The following is a 22,197-nucleotide window of genomic DNA, read 5'->3' as shown; positions in this document are numbered from 1 at the left end:
ATGATTCCTATTTCCAGAGAGTAAACCCTAAAACAAGGAAAATGCCATAACTAAATAGGACGAACACCATTTGTTGTTGGTGAATGTGATGCTGTTTGGCAGGCCCAACTAAATCAGAATCAGAATACTTTTAAATAATTCACCTAAACTGCATGTTTTTGGAGGTGGGAGGAAACTGGAGAACCCAGACAGACACAGATGGGATGCAAACCCTTCTACGCCAACATGCTGCCCCAAAATGGCATACCACTTTCAAATAACAATGGCTTTTCTTTCACCCGGATCAGATCCAGAATGGAGTCAGGAAAAATATTAAATTTTTACTTTGAAAACTCCATTTACAGATTCAAAAATCAGTTCAAAATCAGTTTCCTGCCATTGTCAATAAGGTTTCACAGACTATGAATTTTTTTCCAGTGCAATTGTGAAACATGCAACATAAAAAATGCAAACTACAGCGCTATGCTATAAAATAGTTGAAAAAAACAACAACCGCAGATTCACGGTTGATGTATAAAGATAACAAGAACAATTTAGAACCCTTTGGTGCTGATCCAGATCAACATATAGATGGTGTGAATCTCATTATGAGGGGAATGAGCTGCTCGGCTTTTCTAGTTTCATTCCTTTCTGCAAGGAATGCTTTTCAAATCACGATTCCACTTTAACAAGCTTTTATGAGGCAAAACTTGAATTTTAATTTCTTTATTTGTCCGTGTACATATGAGGACTATAATACAAGAAGCTTTATGTCATTATACAAATTGCACAACGAAATGTCAAGGTTAGAGCACAGAGTTTGTCCTGAGCCGCTGCCACAACGGGCCAAACAGACTCAGCGACAACACACAAACCCCACACAGAAAGGCCACGTTGGGAATGCTGGGATTTGAACCCAAGACCTTCTTGTCGTGACGCAACATTTCTAACCACTATGCCACCACATTACTCCTACTACTACTACTACTAAACTATCACAAACTGAAATGTAACCATATTTTCTGAGACATTTATTGTACAATGAGAATCTAATAATTACGCAAAAGTGAAACATGAAACATCCTGTTCTTTCACACAAGAGATTTATTCCTGCCAAATTTTGTTCACAAACGTGTTTAAACTGTTAGTGATCGTTTGTCCTGAACTGAATAATCTCTAAGGGCACTGAACACGAGAAGTGTGGCTGGGAATGGTCCCAATACAAAAGTACAATACAAACGGTAGGGACGTTGTAAATAAGAATTGGTTCTCAATTGGCTTTACCTGCATAAATAAAGGTCACGTCAAATTAAAAATCACTGTTCCGGTTTAAGAAAATCCAATAAATGAACTTTCTAAAGAATAAATATCAGCTGTGGAGATATTACAGAAGAGTAACCCATAAACTAAGTCTCTACTCCATCGCTCTCTGGACTCCGATGCGCGTACGGGACATCCCCAAAGCGGCACCGGCTCGTTCTCTGTGCAGCGATCGGTCTCAGGGTGCTGATGAAGACCCCCCCCCCCCCCCCCCCAACCTCAAATAGATCGCTGCAGAGGTCATGCGTAGGGGTTAACCCTCAATCAAGCGTCTCCGCACGGTAACCGAACGATGTAGCCTAAGCTATTCATCTATACGCGTGTCGATAGGCGGCTGGGCCGGCCGGGTAGCAATGCTCCCCCCGCTACGTGTAGAGGCACAGACCGTATCCGGAGTAATGTAGCTGACGCTAAAAGCTAACCGACTTTAGCCAGTTAGCTCAGCCGGAGCTTTGCCTGAAGTTACTTTGTAACGCCATATAGGTGCTCGGGAGGGAGGGAGGGAGGGAGGCCATGTTTCTCCCGGGGCGCTGCGCTGCGACGACCCAGTGTTTTTAAAGATAACGCAGCAATGATTTCAGGAATGAGGCGAGTTGAAACGCGGGTATTAAGCTGACGTTTTGAAGTTTCGGTGTTGTTGTTTTATAATCCTTTCAGATCAACTGTGATATTTAAATGCTTAAGAGCTGTCTGGAGGACGAGAGGAGATTAAAGGGCTAATTCTGTTCTACTACGTAGAACTTTAATGATGCGTCCCCCCCTAGCTAGCTAGCGTTAGCCACCTGGGGGGGGGGGGGGTACCACCGAGTCAGCTTGTTACTTAGGACACATTCCCAAAATACACGCGTATTTTAAAGTGACTTACTTGATACAGACACAACGCGGAGATTCGGGTATCTCAAGATAACGGCGTTAAATCCTTTCATCTATCTGATATCGGGCAGACTAGATACAAGTTGGAACTACTACCTGTGACGGCCATCTTGAATTCTCTCAATCTTAAATCGGATCTGTCAAGAACTTCGGGGAAAGCGGAAAACCTTCGGAAATGCACGGTTTTCATTGGTCGGTTCCTGCGACTGCGCGCTGTGATTGGATAACAGTCCGGACATATAGGTGGGAGTGTTCGGCGTCATGTACAGTACATGACTTGCGAAAATATAGCTTACAGGAATGCACCTCACAACAGTTCCACTGATGCAAATACGTAAAATAAATGCATTATAAAAATAGAAATGCTACTGAGGTGTATACAATTATTTGAAAAACATCATATTATGAACACAAGTATGAGAATCAAGCACTTTTTCCTCTGTGACAAAAAAAAAATCAGATATTTGAGTGACCACAGGCATTTCGAAAGAGATTTTATTACAAAATAGTACAACATGTTTATTAGGATCAAATGGAGAAATCTTTGAATGAATTAGTCTCATCATACTTTGCAGGAACAAGAGTCAACATTGTTTTCATGAAGTTCAAAAAAAGCACGTCTTTGACGACACGTTGTGCTTTTATTCCGTTACGGGAGCCTAATCCATGCTGAGAAATCTCCTCTTCTTCGCCGTGTGTGTGTACGCATGGTGCCGCCACTCCACATCTGCAGTGGCCTCATTCTCCAGGGTGCCCAGTTTGATCATGTACACTAAACAAAAGAACAGACGTAAACATTCTAATAATCATACTGCCACTGCTCGATTCAAAAGAGTTGAAATACAGAAGTCCCCCCCCTGGTAAAGGATTACTACCGCTAATACAATGATGGACCTAGAAGCTGAAGAACTGCTTTCTTTCCCAATACTTACATTTCATTTCAAATCTGGGGCCCACTTCTATCAGCTCAATGTTCTTGTGGTCTGTTTTTTTGTAGGTGTGATGTCTACAATAATGATAATAACAGTTAATAATAAGAATAACAATTTACATTGCATTAAAATTAGGAAACTTTTCAAATATCGACCTGAAAGTGATGAAGTCATCTTGGTTGGCAAACGTGATTACACGCCGACTGTCCTCCTTTGGTACTGGAAAAAGATACTTGAGGATATTTGATACCTGTGTGAGTACAAGTATTTAATTGTATGCACAAAGACGTGGTGAGAGAGAGCATCAACGCTGCGTACGGGGCTTGGCACAGTACTCTCTTACCCTTTTGCCGAGTCGCGAGGTGAAGTTGTGAAAAATGAGATGGGGGTAGGCCTCAGACATGGTGCCGATGTCCGGAACATCGTGCCTCATCACCACATTGTAAAGTGTGAAATAAGCAGTCGGTCCAAAGGGCAAGTGGCAGACAACCAGGGCATCTGCCAACGGACAAGGGCAGGACAGTAATAATTAGGTTTTCGGTGCAGCCCAAGAGGCCCCGACGGGAACCACGCAGTGAGCAATGCAGCTTTGGTTTCATCACGTTTACAATGAGGGCGACTGCTTTGTGTTCTGGTTCAATCAATTCTTCAATACATAAAACAAATCCCCCAATTGTAAAAAATAAACAAGTAAATACGGTGGAACCTCAGTTCTCGAACAAAGAGGAAAACAGAGTTTAAAATGCCTCGGAAGTCAAACAGATTTCCACACGAGTGGAGCCGAGGCGGACCGAAGACGGGGAACGAAGGCGGAGTCTAACCGAGTAGATCTGCACCTTTCTCGCTTCATGTGCCTGTTTTTTGATTTATTCTTTTGAGCTCTTAGTCATGGATCTAAAGAAAGGCAGCAGTAAGATGCCTGGCAAAGAAAAGAGGAAAATAGCGAGAACAAGTGTTGAATTAAAGAAGGAAATAATCAACAAATATGAAAATGGCGTCCGTGTCTGGGATCTCGCTGCAGGACGGGGTGGAGGAATCAATGATTTAGACTTTACTGTAGAAAACTGAGCTAAAGAGAAGGACTAAAACCCAGGAGGACAGTTACCCAGTCACTTAATGGAGGAGGACTCCCTCTCAGAGGAATAACCCCTCCCCGTTTGCGTTTGTCCCTCCCCCTCCCTCCCGACACCGAAGCCAAAACGGGATGTAAATGATACAGAACTGTGTTAAATGAACTTTTATTTTTAGTATTATTTACACTTTTATGTGTTATCTGTTGTTTAGATACACGTAGTTAATATAACTAGGCATGTAAATGGGCATTTATCCGCTGCGTAGGAACGGATTCATCCAGTTTCCATTATTTATTATGGGAAATGTAGTTTCACTATTACTGAAGGAATTATGTTTGAGAACCGAGTTTCCACTGTACATGGAATTAGTATGTCGAGTAAATTACGGGACAACATAAGCCTTTATAGAAGTTGATGTAATTCCTCTAATACATACCATCACAGATATTATAAAGGCATACCTGGCTGTCCTCTGGTTTCGTGCACGATGACCAGATCTGTGACGTTGTTGGCTTTGCAGGCCTGCACAAGTGCAACAATCTCATGGTTTCCTCTGTTCATGCGCTGAGCTCCTGGGAACATTAGCTTCACCTCCTATCACAGTTACACATCACGTTCACAATGAGAAAACGATAATACACACAGCAGTTCCACAAAGACGACGACGAGTAGAAGAAAAGCTAGCGACTGTAGGTTTTCTTGTTTCGCAGTTATGTTCATTTATATCCATTTTCACAAACACTCCACCCAAAATGGAAGAACTCCATTAGTGTTAAAAATGCGTAGCAGAGAATGCCTTCTGTTCCTCTTTAATTATGATCTCAGTAGTTGCTAATTATGTAGTAATATACAATTATAATTATAAAGTTCTCATTGTCAAACGTCAAAATTCTCAAGAAACGAGTTTGTCTTTTCTTTTTCCATTCGTGACAAAGTATTGTCTCACGATTCTGTCGCTCTGTCTACAGCCGTCTGAGGTTCTGGGGGTCGTTAGAAGACTCCACATGTCTCAGGCGTACTTGTCTTTTAAAATGAGGAACCAACAGAAGGAAGACCTAAAGACAACGCCACTGTCTGTCCTTTAGGTACATCCGGACAGCGAGAGAGATAGAGAGAGAGAAAAGAAGTCGACTGAATGAATAATCCCAAAGAAAAATCGGAATCCTAATTAATCAGGGAAATAATATGAATAAAATGTTATAATATTGCTCAGGCTTGATCCTGGAAAGAAACACTGCTCGATACTCGCTGCAGAGAAACTGTGTTGACCTTGGCAAACATTTTGAGTCTGGAGCTGGGGTCCCTGGACGTGGTGACCATGAGTTTAGGGTCCTCAACTCCAGCCCACTTATACTCATCATCCATGTGCGAGCTCACACCTGCATGGAAAATACCGAAATTAAAACCAATCAAACCGACCAAACACAAGAGGATGTTGGCGATGAAGGAAGAAAACAAACACGACTCGCCTTCTGCCCCTCCATCGTCATACTCCAGCAGTTTCTGGAGCTGCACGGCTTCTCTGCGTACCTCCGTCGGAAGAAGGCGATTTTCTGGAGAGGAAAAAAAAAAAAGGATTTGTGGTAAGATCATTTAAACTGATGAACAAGTCATGCAAAAATAAACTGATTGTGCAATCCCACCATCAAGTGCGCCCTTCAGCTTCTGTTTCTTCTCCTCTATTGTCCGTTGCCTATCCTCCTGTGCCTTCCTGTACAGGTACTCTCGTCTCAGCCTCACCTCTCGACGAAGCTACCACATCACAACACTGATAAATTACCTCAGGGAAGAGTGCAGGCTCTTAAAAGAACACGCTAGTCTAGATTATATGTCTGGAATATCAAACAATAGGTTATTTAACCTTTAACTTAACTATATTTGATTTTCAGGTCAGAATGAATAAAATAAATCACACACAGAACCTCAAACTTAACTACTTTAGACGACACTGACCTCGTCTGCATTTCTCATGCAATATTTCTTTTTTTTTTTACACTCGATGTACATCTGTCATTGCAAATGTAAGTCTATATCATTTTTTTTAGATCCTTACCAAAATGCAGCATTGGATAATAAAAGTAATAGCTTCATGATTTTGCCATTTATGCAGGTTTTTAAGAATGAGCGTTAGCCAGGCTACCCACAAAGCCAGACCGAGCACATCTTGAAGGTGATGATTCCTCAGCACTGTCACATTGGGCAGGTTTATGTTATGATCTTAGTATATTTACATAACCACGACTAAAAGGTTATATTTTACTACATTAGAATCAATTAGATTTATTTGAATACACATTTTTAGCTTTAAATGAAGCATGCTTGGGATTGTCTGATGAACCGAGAAGGCTAAATGATCGCCGTTGTTTATGATCCGACTGTACCGGAAGCTGAGACGGGACTCGTGCTGAGACTCGAACGCGTGTTTTTGTGCTGCTTCCACGAGGAAACGACGTTAGCGATATAAAAGTATGGCTGCGTCATATAATCTCACAATAAATGTCGCGTCTTAACTTTAAACTTTAAAGTGGATCGAGTTGTTTACATTGGATGAGGACACGAGGATCACACGACTGCTAACAATATCGGTTGTTAGGTGATACTGAAAATCAATCAGCTCGTAGATCAGTTTCACACCGAACCGCTGAAAGGTTCGATACTCCGTGTATTTATTTATAGTTGTTGTTTTTGTTGTTTTATACGTACCATTATGCTTCTGTATGTAGCAGCTTGCTAGCAGCGGAAAAGCACTCACACGGAGACAGAACGACGACGCGCTTACAAGGGCCTTTCTCATTGGTTAACCTCAGCCAATGAAACCGTTCGATGCTCACCGGCAAGCCTTTCAAAATAAAAGTCGAACTTTGTCTCTGCTGACAGTTTCGATGTGGTTCAGAGATTACTTTGAGATGTGAGCCAAAATCTGATGACGCAAACGCGCTTGTGCAATACATTTGATTTCCGATTAATTTTTAAATATGAGCAAAATGCTAACTCGCAAACTCTTGAGTGATAAAGTGAATAGAACCTCGAATGAGATAGAGAGAGAGAAAAGAAGTCGACTGAATGAATAATCCCAAAGAAAAATCTGAATCCTAATTAATCTGAGAAATAATATGAATAAAATGTTATAATATTTTTTTAATAGCAAAAAAATAATTCCACCATTAGATGTACAGTCTTTAGGAGTTGTCTACGATTCAATGAGAACAAAATATATAACGGTGCCTCAGTCTGTCGGGACTTGGGTTGGGAACCGGAGGGTCACCGGTTCAAGTCCCAGCCCAGACAGAAGTAATACAGAGTGTGGACCGGTGGCCTGAGAGGGGCCGGTTCCCCTCCGAGGCGCTGCCGAGGCTTCACACCTTCACCCTGCCCTCTCTGCATGCTAAGGGGCCCCCGCACACGTGTGGTTCATTTACAGGGGCCCACTACAGGGTGTGAGAGTAATCTCATTGTGTGTGCCGACCTCTGGTTTTTTTTATACCGTTTAGATGGGCCAAACTTTCTCAACTAATACCCCACCCCCAAACACTCAGACAGCGCCTGTGGTTAGACATTTCCTGAAGCCTCGCCATAGATACGTTCTTCGCTCAGATCATGCCTTCTCTCATTTTAATGCTGTCGTTGACTTTAGGTAAGTGTCGACCATCATCAGAGAACTTGAATTTAAATTTATCTGACCAGAGTTTGAATTCTCAATGACTATAGACTGCCAAACGATTTTATTTAGCCAGCTACAGAATGGTAAAATTGGTTCTGATTCGGATTCAGAGGAAGTGCTATTTCCTGAAATCCAGAGAAAGAATATAGATATATTACAATAAAGTTAGTTTATATGATATGATATATTATACTGTTCTTTTGTATCCACTAGTTTATCCATTAACCTTACATTTTAAAAATGTAAAGTTTTAGACCCAATGTTTTTACGATTGGGTCTAGAGCCTGTAATAAAGTTGATATATTTTCTTATATTTAATTTATTAATATCTGTTTTAAATTGAACTAAACATAAAGTAGCACCACGCAGGTTGCTAGATTCCTCGTGGGCTTAGCCTTTTCAACATGTGAACCCCCGTGAGCTGTGACCGCTGCCGAGGCGCCACCCTTCACGTCCTGAACGTCGGCTCCACCTTTCACCAGGTGCCAGTGAGGCGCTGTACTGGCAAACGCTGACATGTCCCTACGAGCTACAGCAACAGGGCCTGCAAAGGGTTTGGTGCAGACAGAGCTCCGCTAACTGCTGCACCGGCCTGATCTTCAGCCAGAGTGAGCGCGTGCTGGATGGAGGCAACCTGATGGTCACTGACGTTTCAGAATCCTTCACTGTAACCGTGCTGGAACCGGGCCTCGGGGCGGGAGTGTACTGGTGCGGGGTGCTGACCCGAAACGGCACCATCGTCAAACTGGCTGAGAGCTTTTTTTACGGCTGTAAGGGAGAACACTTCTACTATTTCCATTATCCTGCTCTGTACCCTGCTCAGTTAGATTATATTCATATATAAATAAACTCATAAAGTACTTGACATGATGATACACAATCATGTACACTGACATTTATCTGGGATCAGGTGGGCAAAGCGATAAAAATACTCATTCTGATAGGTCGCTGGTAATTGGTGGGAAAAAAGTAATGAGGATAATATTTATGAGGAAATATTAATGACCTGAACTGTAGCAGGACAGCACGTTCACACCGTGGGTAGAACTGTTGCCCCACTACATAAAGGTTGTGGGTTCAAATGCCCATATATCAGCCTTCGGACCATATTCTCAAACGTCACATTTTATAGATACAGTATACATTTCATACATATATTATATATATTTGTCATGTAATGAAATTCTTGTGATAATAATCAGTATCTCACGCAAAAGACACAAATCCCATTTCTTCTTTCCTCATCCGTTGCCATGGCTCCTGCAGCCGCCGGTAGCTACATCTGGAGCATCGCCCGGTGGGTTCTGCTGCCGCTGCTTCCCATGGTGACCGTATTCACCAACGTTCATGCCAGAAGTAAGTCAAGACATCGGTTGTTCATTTTAACCTCCTGAGTCCCAGACGTTTACTTCGCATGACATCATTGCCAAAGCCATGTTGGACCAGAGCATCCTGATTTGTCGAGGAGGCAATTAGCTACACGTAGCATCTCTGTGTCGATGCACAGAGAAACTGGATCAAAGTGTTTTCAAATGATGACTCAGCAGATTCAGACAATGTCAACACAGACTCTAAGGAGAGTCATATTTCTTCCACAGCAAATCCCTTTCTTATGCGAGTCGGCTGAAATGATTTGGTGTTATTTCCCTAGGAGGCAGAGGAGGCCCTGAACGCATCACTCTGACTCCGGATCTGCAATGCTATGATCACTATAGCTACTAAAGCATCTCTCCAGTCAAGGTGTTCTTGTTTGTGCAGGTTCACTCTGACTATCGGACCCTTTACCCACAGAGGATGGAAGGCTCGTTTGCGCATGCTGAAAACCTGATTTCATTCTCTTCGTCCCTTGAAGAATCATATTCTACCGCCCAGTCATCAAATCAAAAATAATCAATGAGTATCGGATGATTCTGTCCTTTTCATGCTCGCCTTGCTGCCTGTCTCGGCTCAGAGTCTGGATATTGTGGAAGCTTGGACTCCGAGTCCTACCCAGCGTCGTGTGCCTTTTTGCTTACCTTTTACATTAAAGACTGAAGACTGTGTTTGTCTCCGCCTCAGTTGGTCCAGAACTCAAACCCTCCCGTAACATTCCGAGTTGGAAAAAAACAAGAAATTGTACGCACAAAAATTACGGTTACAGAGACTCTGATGGGGCAGAAAATAATTACAATTTTCAGCCGAATCAGATGAATTTCGCTTGATCCAATTTGGCGGTTGGTCCTCAGTAATCCAAGTCTGTGCCAAATCCAGCGTTCTGTCGATACAGCGCCGCCTGCTGGTGCAAGATGAGATCCAGTTTCTGCCGTTCTTCCACGGATTGGGCCGTGAGCCGAGGTGAATGAGCTCACGGTACCGTCCCTCGATCCGTGCCAACACCCGGCCCCGCCCAAAGCCCCGAAAAGCACTATTGGATCCATGGTCAGGTTATCAAGTACTGTGGAAGCCGCCGTCGTGGAGACGCTCCAGTTCACCAGGGCAGCGCCCAGCCCAGTCAGCCGATGCCACCCCACCGATAAGCCGAATATCTATGTCTTCCACAGATAGGACCGTGAGACAGACAACCCTCCACTTGTCCCAGGTCCTTGTGTAGCCCGCCGCGAAGGTCCCATCTGGGCAGGTCGGCGACCCCGGGTTGCTGTGCTTCGATGAAAATATTTGATCAATCGCACCAAGAGATTCCATGGTTTTAGTCTTCGGGAGAGCAGCAGGAAGCGGAACCAAGAAGAAAAGTCAGCAGACAGACGAGACGAGAGAGAAACACGTCCATCCTCTCCAAAGACCAGTAGAAGAAAGTGTGGCTAAAGGTTGGATTAAATCTGTGACCCATTCCTGATCGAGTCCATTTAAGGATCAGGGTAAGGTCCAGGTTGTCGAACTGGCCGGCGCTCAAACCGGACCCCATTCCTTATTACGATTAACGAACACAAAGCAGTTGGGCATGCTGTAAACGAACTGCCAGTGAATTTAGATCATGGGCAGTCGAGAATTTAAACGGGCCTCATTATCCTCGCTGAAGAGGAGGCGAGGGTATTGCAATTTGGTTTGTTTGTCTGTCTGTTTGTCTGTCTGTTTGTTTGTTTGTCTGTCCGAGCACATAACTCAAAAACTAGTAACCCAATCGACGTGAAATTTTTACACAAGCAAGGTTCTGTCCGTGGCTCGGTCCTCCCCGAGAATGGCGTTGATCCGGATCTGGATCCAGATCCTAGAATTATTTTTACATCTGGAATTGTGCCTGTGCTGTAAACTGCCACTTTAAGAGGGAGGGACACGAATGGCATGATGGGAAAAAGAGTCCAGAAGGAGTCTTGTAGTACGTTCCGGAGCAGCAAGCTAGAGCAGGTTTGGCCCCTCTGATCCGGAAGCCCTGTTTACTGTCTCACAAGATCCAATAGTCTATTGGAGGCGGGGCCTGCAATCTCTGATTGTCTTTCTAGTTGAGTTTTAAAATTGTTTAAAAAAAAAAAAAAGAACTTCTTGAAGAAATAAGTTTGTGTTTATTGAGCAAACCAAAGTCAAGCAAACTCACACTTAGTGTAAAGATGGAGCATCATGTGGTGAAAACGTCATACAGTACATCCACTAGGATAAAGAGTAGGAAACACGATGCATGGTTATCCGTTCTTAAACCGTACATCAACGACGTCGTTGCGCCGGATGTTTGCAGCGACGGTTTCCACATCAGTTTAAATTCTCTTTAGAGTTAATCACACTTTATACATCCTTGTGTATCGTTGGACATTCAAGTCTCTTGCTTGGCTTGAAACTGCGCTTTCAGCATTTATCCACATCACAAAGACAAAATAGAGTGCACAGTATTCAGGATCAATGCTGCATAGTTTCAGTTCTGGAATGTCACACATCATTTCCTCATAAACCAACAGTGTAACCATGTGTGCATGGGAAATGGGCCCTGCATGAAATATGTTAAAACATCTCTTAAAATACACATCAGTTCTCTTAAATGAACCGTTCTTCTGTTGTCAGACATTTAACAAACAGCTTGAGGAACCTTTAGGAGGTCGCATCGCCACGGACACGTCCTTAAAACTAGTGAAGGACGCGTTCAAGGACTGGTCAAAGCCTGCAACGGATAAAAGGCTCCCGCACAAAACACAGATCTCGCAACCAAACGATGAAAGAAACAAGACAAGGATGGAACATCTTGGACTTCAGAAGAAAACCAATGGAAGATTCACCGCAATCCGAGAACCGGCTTTTTATTTACCAAGAATAAGGCCGAGACAAAAAAAAAAAACCTGCTGAACCCAACGAAACTGCCAAGCAATTTACAGTAAGGACATTCCCAATGGTTCATGATGGCAGCGGCGCATCAGTCCCTTGTTGTAAGCTCCATTAAGGCAACAGCAAAAAGGTGAGCGGAAGAAGAAGAAGAAGAAGAAGAGAAGAGTTGATTGTTACACCAGGTGGGAAAATACCGGAACCTGACCTGCGGATGAACGAATACAATCAGCAGAGAGACGCTGGCTGTGTCCACACTAAGACAGCTAAACATCAAAGCATGAAAACAGTACGCCTGGCTACAGGAAACGCCCCCCCCCCCCCCCTCACCGCTTCAGCGATCTGAGGACGCATCAACCTTTTACGTTGCTCGTTAGAAACCTGGCTAAACTTCATCCGGAACAGAAACGGGCAGCAGCTAGCCGCTAAGTGTGCACACTGGGGCAGGTACCTCGGACACGCCCATCTCTGTGGGGACCTGTCGGGGACATGGAAGACTTCGGCCCACCCCGGACCACGAGACACCAGTCTTTGTGGGTCAGCATCACGGGTCGCCTCTCGGGACGCCCGCCGTGGCTTTGGGCAGCAGCTTGCATCCACGCTGCGACTGATGGAGAGCGTTGTCTCACGGGACGACGGCGCCACCTGGAGCGCAAAATCAGCATCGACGGATACGGTTCAAACCGCTGCTTAAAGCCGCCTGACCTTGAATGACCTTTTAATTTTGTGACAGTGTTCAGAGGTGGAATCAGCTCTGCTGACTTCGGCTGGTAAGAGATCGTCACAGTGAATGGAAAGACAGTGTGTCGTCCACTGCGCGTCCTCCGCAGGGACACGGTCCTTCACGAGGACACGTTAGCATTCCCACTACTGGGAGCCAACTCCGGATGCGGTGGAATCTCAAACCCAGCCTCAATGTGTTTTGGGCGCGTTCACAGTTTCCCATTTGTGATCGGATTCCTCCCAAAGGATGTTAAGACGGCCAGGAGAGGCCGCCAGAGTTACGGGAGGAAAACCTTGGCGAACGTTTCTCCGAATTACACCAAATTAACATCCGTAACAAAAAAGGCTAAATATTCCGAGTCAACAAACAGCCGGGATTTCATTTCTCTCCTTCCTTGAGGTGACGGAACGGTCGGCTCGGTGGCGATGGCGGCCCAAACAGAGGGAGCATGCTTTTTAAGAGGCGGCTGTGTTAGTGTGGACAGCATCAAAGACAAGCCACCAGTGCCAGTGAACACTGGAGGGGGACAGACAGACGAGACGGGACAGAGGAGTCCCAGGAGTCGCTCGCCGCTCCGTTATCACACGGACCGCGTTCGTCTATTTACAGCAGCGGATCCCGATGGCTCAAAGACAACGTCTTCAATCGTGCCAAAGTACAAAGAGGCTATTTTAATGCCATTTGAGCTCGGTTAGCGGCTTGTTTTTTATTTATGGGCTGAATGGAGATGACAGCGTCCCTCAGCGTCCCCTACCTGTCTCTGCGCCGGTGTTTTGCGTATGGCTTGGAGATGCTGCACGTAAAAGTCAAGGAAACAGGATGCTCTTCCACGTCTGCTGCTCCGCCGCGCCGGTTCCTCGTGAACCGGCAGCTTTTATAGTTCCTCGTAGTCGCCATCGTCTCTTCTAGCCGGCGCTCGTCCACCCAGAAAGTCCTCCAACTCGTCCACGTCTGTTTTCTTGGTCCGGGATTTCTTTTTCTTCTTCTCATCTGATGCTGCGGCTTCCTCGCGCTCCTTTTTCTTGTGTTTGTGTTTCTTCTTGCTCTTTTCGTCGTCCTGAAAGGGAAGGACGCAATCATTCAATCATTGCGTTGGTTATAACTGTTGTTATTACACTGCTGCCTCCAGTATGCAATAGTGTATGTAGAAATCAAACGTGACCTCTTTGGGTTTCTTTTTCTTTTTCTTCTTTTCTTTGCAGGAATGTTTGCCGTCTTTGTCTGAAAGAAAATATAAGGTGAGACGTGTTGGCTGTGGGACATTTGGCTGCAGCCTTTTTGCTCGTCATCATCACTTCCTGTGACTGACTCCTTGCACCGACTGGTTTTCTCTGAGCCCGTCCTCTGATTTAAAATGCTCGGGGCCTGCCCCCTAAATAAGACTTCATTATTGCATCTCTAAGCGTTTGATGGGCCGCTAAATTTCCAATGGAACTGCGTCACTGTAGATTTACATGCTAGCTGCAACCGTGACTCCAATGCAGGGGTGTCAAACTCAAATACGTGTGGGCCAGAATTTAAAATGAATCAAAGCCACGGGCCAACGTTGAATAAATAAACCTTTAATATGGACCCAAACAAGTTTTGCTTTAACATTGAGTCTGGAACAAGCAACGCTTTCGTAATTTAATCATGAAGACATGCAAAATGCCATTTTAAATAGAAATTGTATGTTCGTTTGTTTTTTGCAGCCCTCTGAGGTAAATATGAAAATAAACTTTTCCACAGGCTAATAAATGTGAAAATAAAATAACAATGAATGAAGCAACCATTCAAGCCTTGGAGTAGCAAGAAAAGGTGCATAAAGAAAGCGTTAATTACTGCTCAGTCTGCAACACACTGATCTAATCTGATGAGCCCAAGCCAGATACCTGCATCCTGGGTGGAGCTTAACATTTGTGCCGGGGGGGGGGGGCAAACATTTTATTTAACTGACTTGAGTTCAGTAACGTCATGGCACGCATCGTAATGTCCCGTGTCACATGACTGCTCAATTATGAATTTATCACGAAAACAAACCAAACAGAATTTAGATTTGTTTATTGCTGTAATTCCATGTGTTATATTATACCAAATATGTGTTAATATATACAGTGGCATTGCTAGGGTCTCTTGGGACTGCAAGCAAGAGATCCCTGGGGCCCCCACCCAACCCGTTCACGCCGCAAAAATTAGTTTTTTGCACATTAAAATGCACAATAAATAGGTAAACAATGTATAAGGCCACATCAAATGAAAAATGAAGTTGCCACAATATATATAAAACAACAGTGTACATAAATAACATCAAATAAAATAAATGGCATTATGGGATTTGTAGTATTAGCGGTGAATGTGCTGTTCTGTACCGGCGGGCCAGCTCTAATATTAGTTTTATATTGCCTCGCGGGCCAATTTGACACCCCTGCTCCAATGCAACCCCAGTGGAGGTGCGGAAATGAATGGATGAATGGCGTGCAGCGCTTCAAACAACCTGCCGCATGTTCGGACCCCCACCTTCCTGTTCCTCGCTGCTGTCTTTGGCTGCAGGAGCCTCTTCTTGGATGCCGAGACCGAACAGGTCGGCGTCGTCCTGATGTTTGAAGGCGATGGCGGCGGGCTTCGGGGGTTCTGGCGCCGCGGCTAGCTGCGCGTCGTTGTCAGAGAGATCGGAGAGAAGCTCGTCTCTCACGGGAAACGCGTCCTGGGGAGAGCAGAGCGACCCAAAGCAAACATGTGCATGAGGAACGTGGCATGATGAGCGTGAAATGAAAACCTCTCCAGTGGGTCCAACACTTCAGACAGGAAGAGGGAGGCGGCCTTAAATCTGTGCGTTTGACTTCACCTTTGCTATTTTCGGTGCGTCGGATGGTTCGGACTCAAAGTCGGGGTCATCCATGACGAACGAGAGCACCTGTTGGTCTGCGGGGGCCTCGGCGTCCGTGTCCGAGTCTTCGGCCTTGGGCGTGCCCCCCAGCTTCTTGCCTCTGTGCCGGGACGGCTGCTGAGCTGCTGGGGTCAGAGTGAGGGAGACGGGAGCCGCAGACATCACCTTTGACCTGGTGATGGGGATCACCGGCCTGAAAAGATGGAAGACGTTGCTGATGAAAGGTCACCACGACAGAATCCCCGTCAGCTTCCGACAGCGACCCAAACCCTCCGTTTGTACATTCTTGGGGCGTAAAGCCATCAGTATCTGAAGAGGGACTTACGCTTTCAGCTCGGGCTCACTGTCCAGGTCCAGGTCTTGTGTGACATTGTGGACCGCTGCTGTCCTCTCCTCCTCATCGCTTGTCAAAGTGACTTCTTTACTGAGGAGCAGCGCCGCCGGTTGGGGGAGGCTGGGCTCGGTGTCGTCAGGGTCCAGCTCGTCCTGTAAACCCGACACCATGGGGTTCCCGCTCTCTTCATCACTGGAACGAAGACAGAACCGGAGAAAGGATTAGTCTCTGTAGTTAAAGGTTAAAAAGAAGTTAAATAAGAGGCAGTTACACACCGAGGCCCAAAAAACCCCCACATCCAATCATCTCTGAGCATTTAGCCTGAAGCAGTAATGATGAGCGCTCATATCTGCTCCTTTATTATTCTTCAGGTTTCTGAAATTCAGCATCAAAATCTCAACTTCTTCCCAACTTTACAGAAATTAGCCAATAGCAGAGAGGGAGGCGCCGCGCCAGACTACGTTGTTATGTAGTTCACGGGGACGCGTCTCACCTGTCGCTGTCTGCAGCCAGCGCTGAGGCAGGCTGGGGCAGCTTGGACCTGGAGGGCAGGCTGTCCTCCAGGAAGCTTCTGTCCAGCCTGTCCTCCGGGACAAAGTCATCCACGCTCTGGACCGCCGCAGCACCGACGGCTGCAGGCGTCGCCTCTGGAAGAAAACACGCTCCGTCATTTCGTGTGTGTCTAGAACCTTCAACAGCTACGGGCGTGGCCAGAGGCGGCGGTCTAGAACCTTTACCTGCTGCCGTGACCTTCAGAATCTCACCTGGTGCAGAAGCCGTAGCCTCAGCAGCAAGAGAAGAACCGAACCAGCGGGAGATGAAGCCCCGCTTCTGGGAGGCGGCGGCCCCAGACGCAGCGGAGGACTGAAGGTGTTCCGGCGACTGGGCGGACGGCTTGGACTCGACGGCAGGCGAAGCGGTCATGCTAGCTGCCGTCGAGGAAGGTGCGGAGACGGAGACGGACACGGACACGGACGGTGACTGTGGGGGTGCCTGTGTGGGAATGGGGGGCTGAGGGGTGCTGGGGCTGGAGCTGCCTGTGGAGGCCCCGCTGGGAGGGACGATGGGAGACTGGGACCCGGAGGAGGGACTCTGTCCATTGGCTGGACCAGGAGAGCCGAAGGCCTTACTGCGAGAATCCAAGTTCTCGAGGAAACTGAAACATCAAGAAGGTTTCGTTCAAAATCTGAGATTCACCTGCATAAATAAATGCTGTTCCTCCTCCAATGAAATACAGACAGTACATCTCATAGTTCTGATCTTCGGTCTCCTGCTGGACACAGAGTTCCTCCAGGGTGGCATCCATGTCCAGCTGGTTGGTCTCCAGCTGCCTCAGGAGCGTCTCTCTCTGCACACAGAGACAGGCGGCTTCATGAAGCAGGGCTGGAAGAGCGAGCGAATAATAGCCCAACAAACAAACAAACCTGGAGTTGCAGGAAGGGAATGTTGAAAAACCTGTGCAGGTACTTCAGGCCGAAGCCATTCTTCATGGAGGACTCGGCGTAGTGAATGTAAGACGATCCCATCGGTCTGGAACGCAGCACATCGTGCCGTCAGAACTTTATCCCACGCGGTACATTTGTATGCTGCGTGAACATCCGACATCACTTTGTGTATAATGAAAACACCCCCACCATTCAGTCCGTACACAGTGTGTTTGCAGTGTGTACGCAGTCTGTACGCAGTGTGTACGCAGTGTGTACGCAGCGTGTACGCAGTCTGTACGCAGTCTGTACGCAGTCTGTACGCAGTGAGTACGCAGTCTGTACGCAGTCTGTACGCAGTGTGTACGCAGTGAGTACGCAGTCTGTACGCAGCGTGTATGCAGTTGGTACGCTCCGAGCACTGCAGGCAGAAACTGGACTCATCGCTGAACAGAATGTTCCTGTACAGATGGATCACAGAGGTCAACAGTCATGTTGTCCTGCAGATCTTGGTCTTCTTGGGATGGCCGATTTGAAAAAAACAGGAAGTACAAAGAAAAATGGTTTTGTCCATTTCCAGAGGACAGTCATCGACTAGATCACTAGATCTTCAGTGGACAACAACAACAACGAACCGTAGAAGACACTTAATATCTGATGGACACAAAGGTCTAATGCAGAGTTAGACTAGACGGTGATGAGAATAACTCCTGTGTTGTCCAGCAGGTCTCAGCTGGGTAAACGGTGAGGCTTCGGTCTTCATCACCGCCCCATCTTTAAATAACGGGTCTCTCCTCTCCGGGGGGGGGGGGGGGGTCGGCGACTTTAGAACCAATGTTGAACTTTACGACGTGTTTTTATGACGTACCGGAAAACGAGCGAGCGAATCGAGTGTACGACAGTTTCTGCCGTCTCACCCACGATGTCTACCGAGAGGAAGTCGATGACCCCCCCCCCCCCCTGTATTTCCAATTGAGGATAGTGCCACCTCAGTCTAATTGGTTGTCATGGCGACCACCACGTCGCCTCCTTCAACGCTACACATGCCCCCCCCCCACACACCCATCCTCACATTGGCACATGTTGTAATTGATCAAAGTTCTGACTCCTACCTGTTCAGTCCAGCAATCAGGTCTCTTATATCGTCAGGGAGAATGACGCGATGCTCCCCCATGTCTCTGTAGTTCCCCAGCACACACACCGGCACGTGGGTGGGAACTTTAGGCAGCTCCCGCAGGATGTAGTTAAAAGTCCTGAAAATAATCAAGAATACAAAACTCATCAGAAGACGGGAGAAGAAAAAGGGAGATCCAGTTTTCTAGCTGCGCTGCCACAATGACCCAAAGCTGCTGTCATGGAGTCACAAAGAAATTCAAGTAAAATCCAAACAGCAGGAGGCACCATTCCAAACAGAAAGAGGCACCATTCCAAACAGAAAGAGGCACCATTCCATACAGCAGGAGGCACCATTCCAAACAGAAAGAGGCACCATTCCAAACTATCCCAACATTCATTGGTGCTTATGATAAACAACAATAACATCAAACTGATATGTCTGGCTTCATTGCTGCCACAAACATTATCCTCACTCCCTACACAGAGGATGCTACATCCTCAGGGAATCCATGCCCCCCCCCCCCCCACCCCATGCATCAACCTGCAGAGTGGTCGGGTGTAGAAGCGGAACCCCCACCAACAACACGCTCCACCCTCTGCGCCAGTCTGAAAACCAATCACATCCACTTCAAAATCCTTCACCAACATTTGGGGGGGATGGGGGGGGGGGGTCGGGTATTTTCCCAAAATAAAATGCAGACCTATCATTTATTTTCATTCCTACTTTAGGCTAATAAAAGACGTTCTTCTTCTTCTAATGTCTCAATAGAGTAAAAGAAGGTGATGTAACATTTCCAGATTTTTGGAAAACTGATATAAAACAAACATCGTAAGAAACAAGCGTGATAAATATTTAAGATGATTAATATTCATGATAACCTTCAAATGATCTTAAAACAAGATTTGCTCTCAAAGTAAAAGTCATTTCAGAGGATAAGATGAATTTTACACATCAGCGTGTATGAAATTCAGTTTTTAACAGACGGATTTTGGTGCTTTTTCTTTTCTTTGACAGAAGGGATACTTTTCTCTGCGTATTGAATCATTAAGAGAAACGTGCATCAGACGTGTGAAAACGAGACACTGAAGCCGTGCGACGAGAGCTTCTTCATTTAAAGCCTCAGATTAGAGCCCAAATCCACCAGGCCTCGTCTTCCATACGCTCTCCGAGGCTGAAACTGACTCCGACTGCCAACGTAAATATTTAAAGATTGCTCAGTGGTGTGTGATTTCTTTATAAATACTGTAAGACCACATAAACAGCCTTGAAGACCAGATCTCTATTCTGCGTTCGGATCGGAACGGACCTGTCAGAATTAATCTCATAATCCTGATCCTCTTTGTTTTTAGACATTGTTTGGATGAAGAAAAACAACAGAAGCACTAATTTAGTCCTCAAGGTAGCAGTGCCCCCTCCCCGCCTGGCTAGCGGCGTCGCCGTTCTTTAGCGTAATTCATAAAAGCTTTCTTTCTTTTCGAAAGAGCCGTTACATTTCGGATCATTTTAATCGATTTTATTTTGGGGTTTGAGAGCAAAATTGTTTTTGGCTCCAATCACACTTAAATAAATTAGAAATACAAAATTACGAAAAGTTCTACAGCATCATCAAATGAATGTCATTGCATTAAAAAAAAATGTAAATCAAGATTTGAATGCGTCAATGTTTACAATTTAAAGGCCGTTCATTAAAAGTCACAAATAATTTTTGCATGAATTGTTGTTTTCCATGTAAAATGACGAACGGTTCACCAAAGATTCGCTGCTGAATCTCCTCCGTCCTGCCGAGGCAAGCTAGCGTGCTTTTAAATCAAAAACAGGAGCGTTGAAATCCACCTGCGTAAACTAACCCGAGTGAAATCTAATCTGTCCGTGCATATCGTAGCATCGGCGTGCACGGAGAGACGCGTCTTACCACTGCTTGGTGATGTCAAACATCAGGATGATTCCGTTGCAGTTCTTGTACACGTCCAGGAACTCAGCATCCAGGGCCACGTCATCTGACTGCAGCACACGCACGCACACGCGCACACGCACACGCACACGCACACGCACACGCACACGCACACGCACACGTTAAACAAATGCATCTCAAAAGGAGAGAAACAGAAATGAAACTAGTGAACCTTTTATTTGTTTAGCCCTGACAGGAGCGATAATCACCTCTTGGGGCTCATTCTCCAGTTTCAGATTGTCGCCACGCCTTTTGCCTTTGCCTGATGGAGCAGGAAACCAGACGTTAAGGTTAGACAACCTGGAACAGAATCCCTCCCCCCCCCCCACCCCCCCATTATGTCTTAGATACACACAGCTGAACACCCAGAGGTGCAGCCGGATAGGGAGCGGCGCCAAACCTTTAGAATATTGACATTTGGCTAACAGAGGGGGGGGGGGGGGGCAAACCCAGAGCACACGGGCGGCTTCAGAATCTACACATCGCCGTGGCGCTCACCTACACCTTCAGGAACGGGGCCTTTGTGGCCTGAGCGTGCAAGAGAGAGACTGCCGTCAGTGAGGATGGAAACGCGAGAGGCAACCGCGTGTGTGTCGTGTTGCAGGAAGGGGGGGGGGGGGGGGGGGCTGTGGCCGGAAGACGATCCCGTTCAGGGAGACGCAGAGACAGTGTCCTCACCTTTGTCGACGACGTCCCACACCTCGACCTTGACCACGTCGTCGGTCGCTGTGGAACACACACACACACACGGGTTCTTCACGCATGTTCTTGTGCCGCGGAGGACATTAGTCTGAATTCGGGTGGCGTCACTATAAATAGAAGCACGAGCGCTCGTTCCTAAGGCGAACACGGCGACTCTAAACACAAAGGCAGCCGCTCGTCTTTACCTTGATATGGAGCTGCTGAAATAAACCAGCCAGGCAGAAACAGCAGGCGTCAAAAGTTCATCCGAACAGAGGAACGCGGTCAGAAGACGCCACGCAGAGTCGCGTGTGCTTACTTTTGTAATTCCAATGGATACTTGTGGCTTGGATCTCCTGGGTGGGTAGGTACTCCTCCACGAACTTCTTGCCCTGCAGGCGGTGCCACAAGGTGCTCTTCCCCGTGTTTCGATCTCCTCTGATCACAATTTTCACTTGAAAGGGAGAGAAATCGCACCGGACTTTCAGCCGCTGCCGGACCGGGCGAGGCGAGGCGTGCCCCCCCCCAAACGGCTTCTCGCGTGACTTACTGTTATACTGGACGCCTTTGGCGAAGCGTCGCTGCAGACTCTGGTTCATGGACTGCAGGCCGGCCGGGATGTTCTTGTCTTTGATCTGTCCGGGCTCAGAGCCCACCAGTTTCTTCAGCGCCGAAAACATCTCGACTTTTGTAGTTTTTGCACTTGGACGTGAAGCGGAGCGTGCGTACCGTGGCGGCCGAGGGAATCAGTGCTCGGGAGCGCCGCCGGCGCCGGGTGACTGGAGACAATCGATATTACGAGTGGGAGTTCTCTTAGGCCTCACTAGGGGTCCAGACATTGTTCCCAGAGCGACGGAAGGCAACTAGCGCATTGATTTCAGCATCATCTGGGGGAGAACAGAGGAATAAAAAGAAGGAGTTACGGCCCGATAAACAATAAAGATAAGCTAACGCTTGTAACACGATACCTTCACATCATCACATCAACATAAAAGCAGAACTAGGCAGATGTCCATGCTG

The 22,197-nt window shown here is 46.4% G+C and overlaps 2 protein-coding genes across 2 annotated transcripts; both read right to left on the bottom strand.

Annotated features, from left to right (window-relative positions):
* Positions 1-2,650: 2,650 nt before the first annotated feature.
* On the bottom strand, positions 2,651-6,953 carry imp4 (IMP U3 small nucleolar ribonucleoprotein 4). The gene is made up of 9 exons (XM_068761086.1): positions 6,881-6,953; positions 5,821-5,929; positions 5,647-5,730; positions 5,447-5,556; positions 4,639-4,771; positions 3,448-3,602; positions 3,260-3,354; positions 3,105-3,178; positions 2,651-2,944 (listed from the first exon to the last, which is right to left on the bottom strand). Exons 1-9 carry the CDS (start codon positions 6,881-6,883, stop codon positions 2,832-2,834), a joined length of 876 nt encoding a protein of 291 aa, XP_068617187.1. The 5' UTR covers positions 6,884-6,953; the 3' UTR covers positions 2,651-2,831.
* Positions 6,954-13,556: 6,603 nt separating this feature from the next.
* LOC137892974 (rab-like protein 6) lies at positions 13,557-21,857 on the bottom strand. Its single transcript, XM_068738393.1, has 16 exons — positions 21,728-21,857; positions 21,497-21,631; positions 21,175-21,222; positions 20,995-21,024; positions 20,706-20,758; positions 20,458-20,546; positions 18,541-18,681; positions 17,429-17,534; positions 17,249-17,352; positions 16,769-17,160; positions 16,498-16,651; positions 15,996-16,196; positions 15,629-15,863; positions 15,301-15,487; positions 13,967-14,025; positions 13,557-13,861 (listed from the first exon to the last, which is right to left on the bottom strand). The coding sequence occupies exons 1-16, from the start codon at positions 21,855-21,857 to the stop codon at positions 13,679-13,681; spliced, it is 2,247 nt and encodes a 748-aa protein (XP_068594494.1). The 3' UTR covers positions 13,557-13,678.
* Between the last annotated feature and the right edge of the window lie 340 nt (positions 21,858-22,197).

This window comes from Brachionichthys hirsutus, chromosome 4 (assembly GCF_040956055.1).
Source record: "Brachionichthys hirsutus isolate HB-005 chromosome 4, CSIRO-AGI_Bhir_v1, whole genome shotgun sequence".
Classification (NCBI taxonomy): Eukaryota; Metazoa; Chordata; class Actinopteri; order Lophiiformes; family Brachionichthyidae; genus Brachionichthys; species Brachionichthys hirsutus.
The sequence above is the reverse complement of the archived record's forward strand: the minus strand, read 5'-3'. Positions and strand labels throughout refer to the sequence as shown.

Bases quoted from the DNA above. Each gene is read 5' to 3' on its own strand.
- imp4 (XM_068761086.1), bottom strand. The intron at 5,557-5,646 runs GCGAGTCGTGTT...TTTTCCATGCAG, and splicing joins TGACGATGGAGGGGCAGAAG to GTGTGAGCTCGCACATGGAT. The intron at 3,355-3,447 runs GTAAGAGAGTAC...GTACTCACACAG, and splicing joins CCTCGCGACTCGGCAAAAGG to GTATCAAATATCCTCAAGTA.
- LOC137892974 (XM_068738393.1), bottom strand. From the start codon at position 21,857: ATGTTTTCGGCGCTGAAGAAACTGGTGGGCTCTGAGCCCGGACAGATC. The intron at 15,488-15,628 runs GTGAAGTCAAAC...TGCTCTCCCCAG, and splicing joins ACGCACCGAAAATAGCAAAG to GACGCGTTTCCCGTGAGAGA. The intron at 14,026-15,300 runs GTGGGGGTCCGA...ATTTTCTTTCAG, and splicing joins CAGCAGCGAGGAACAGGAAG to ACAAAGACGGCAAACATTCC.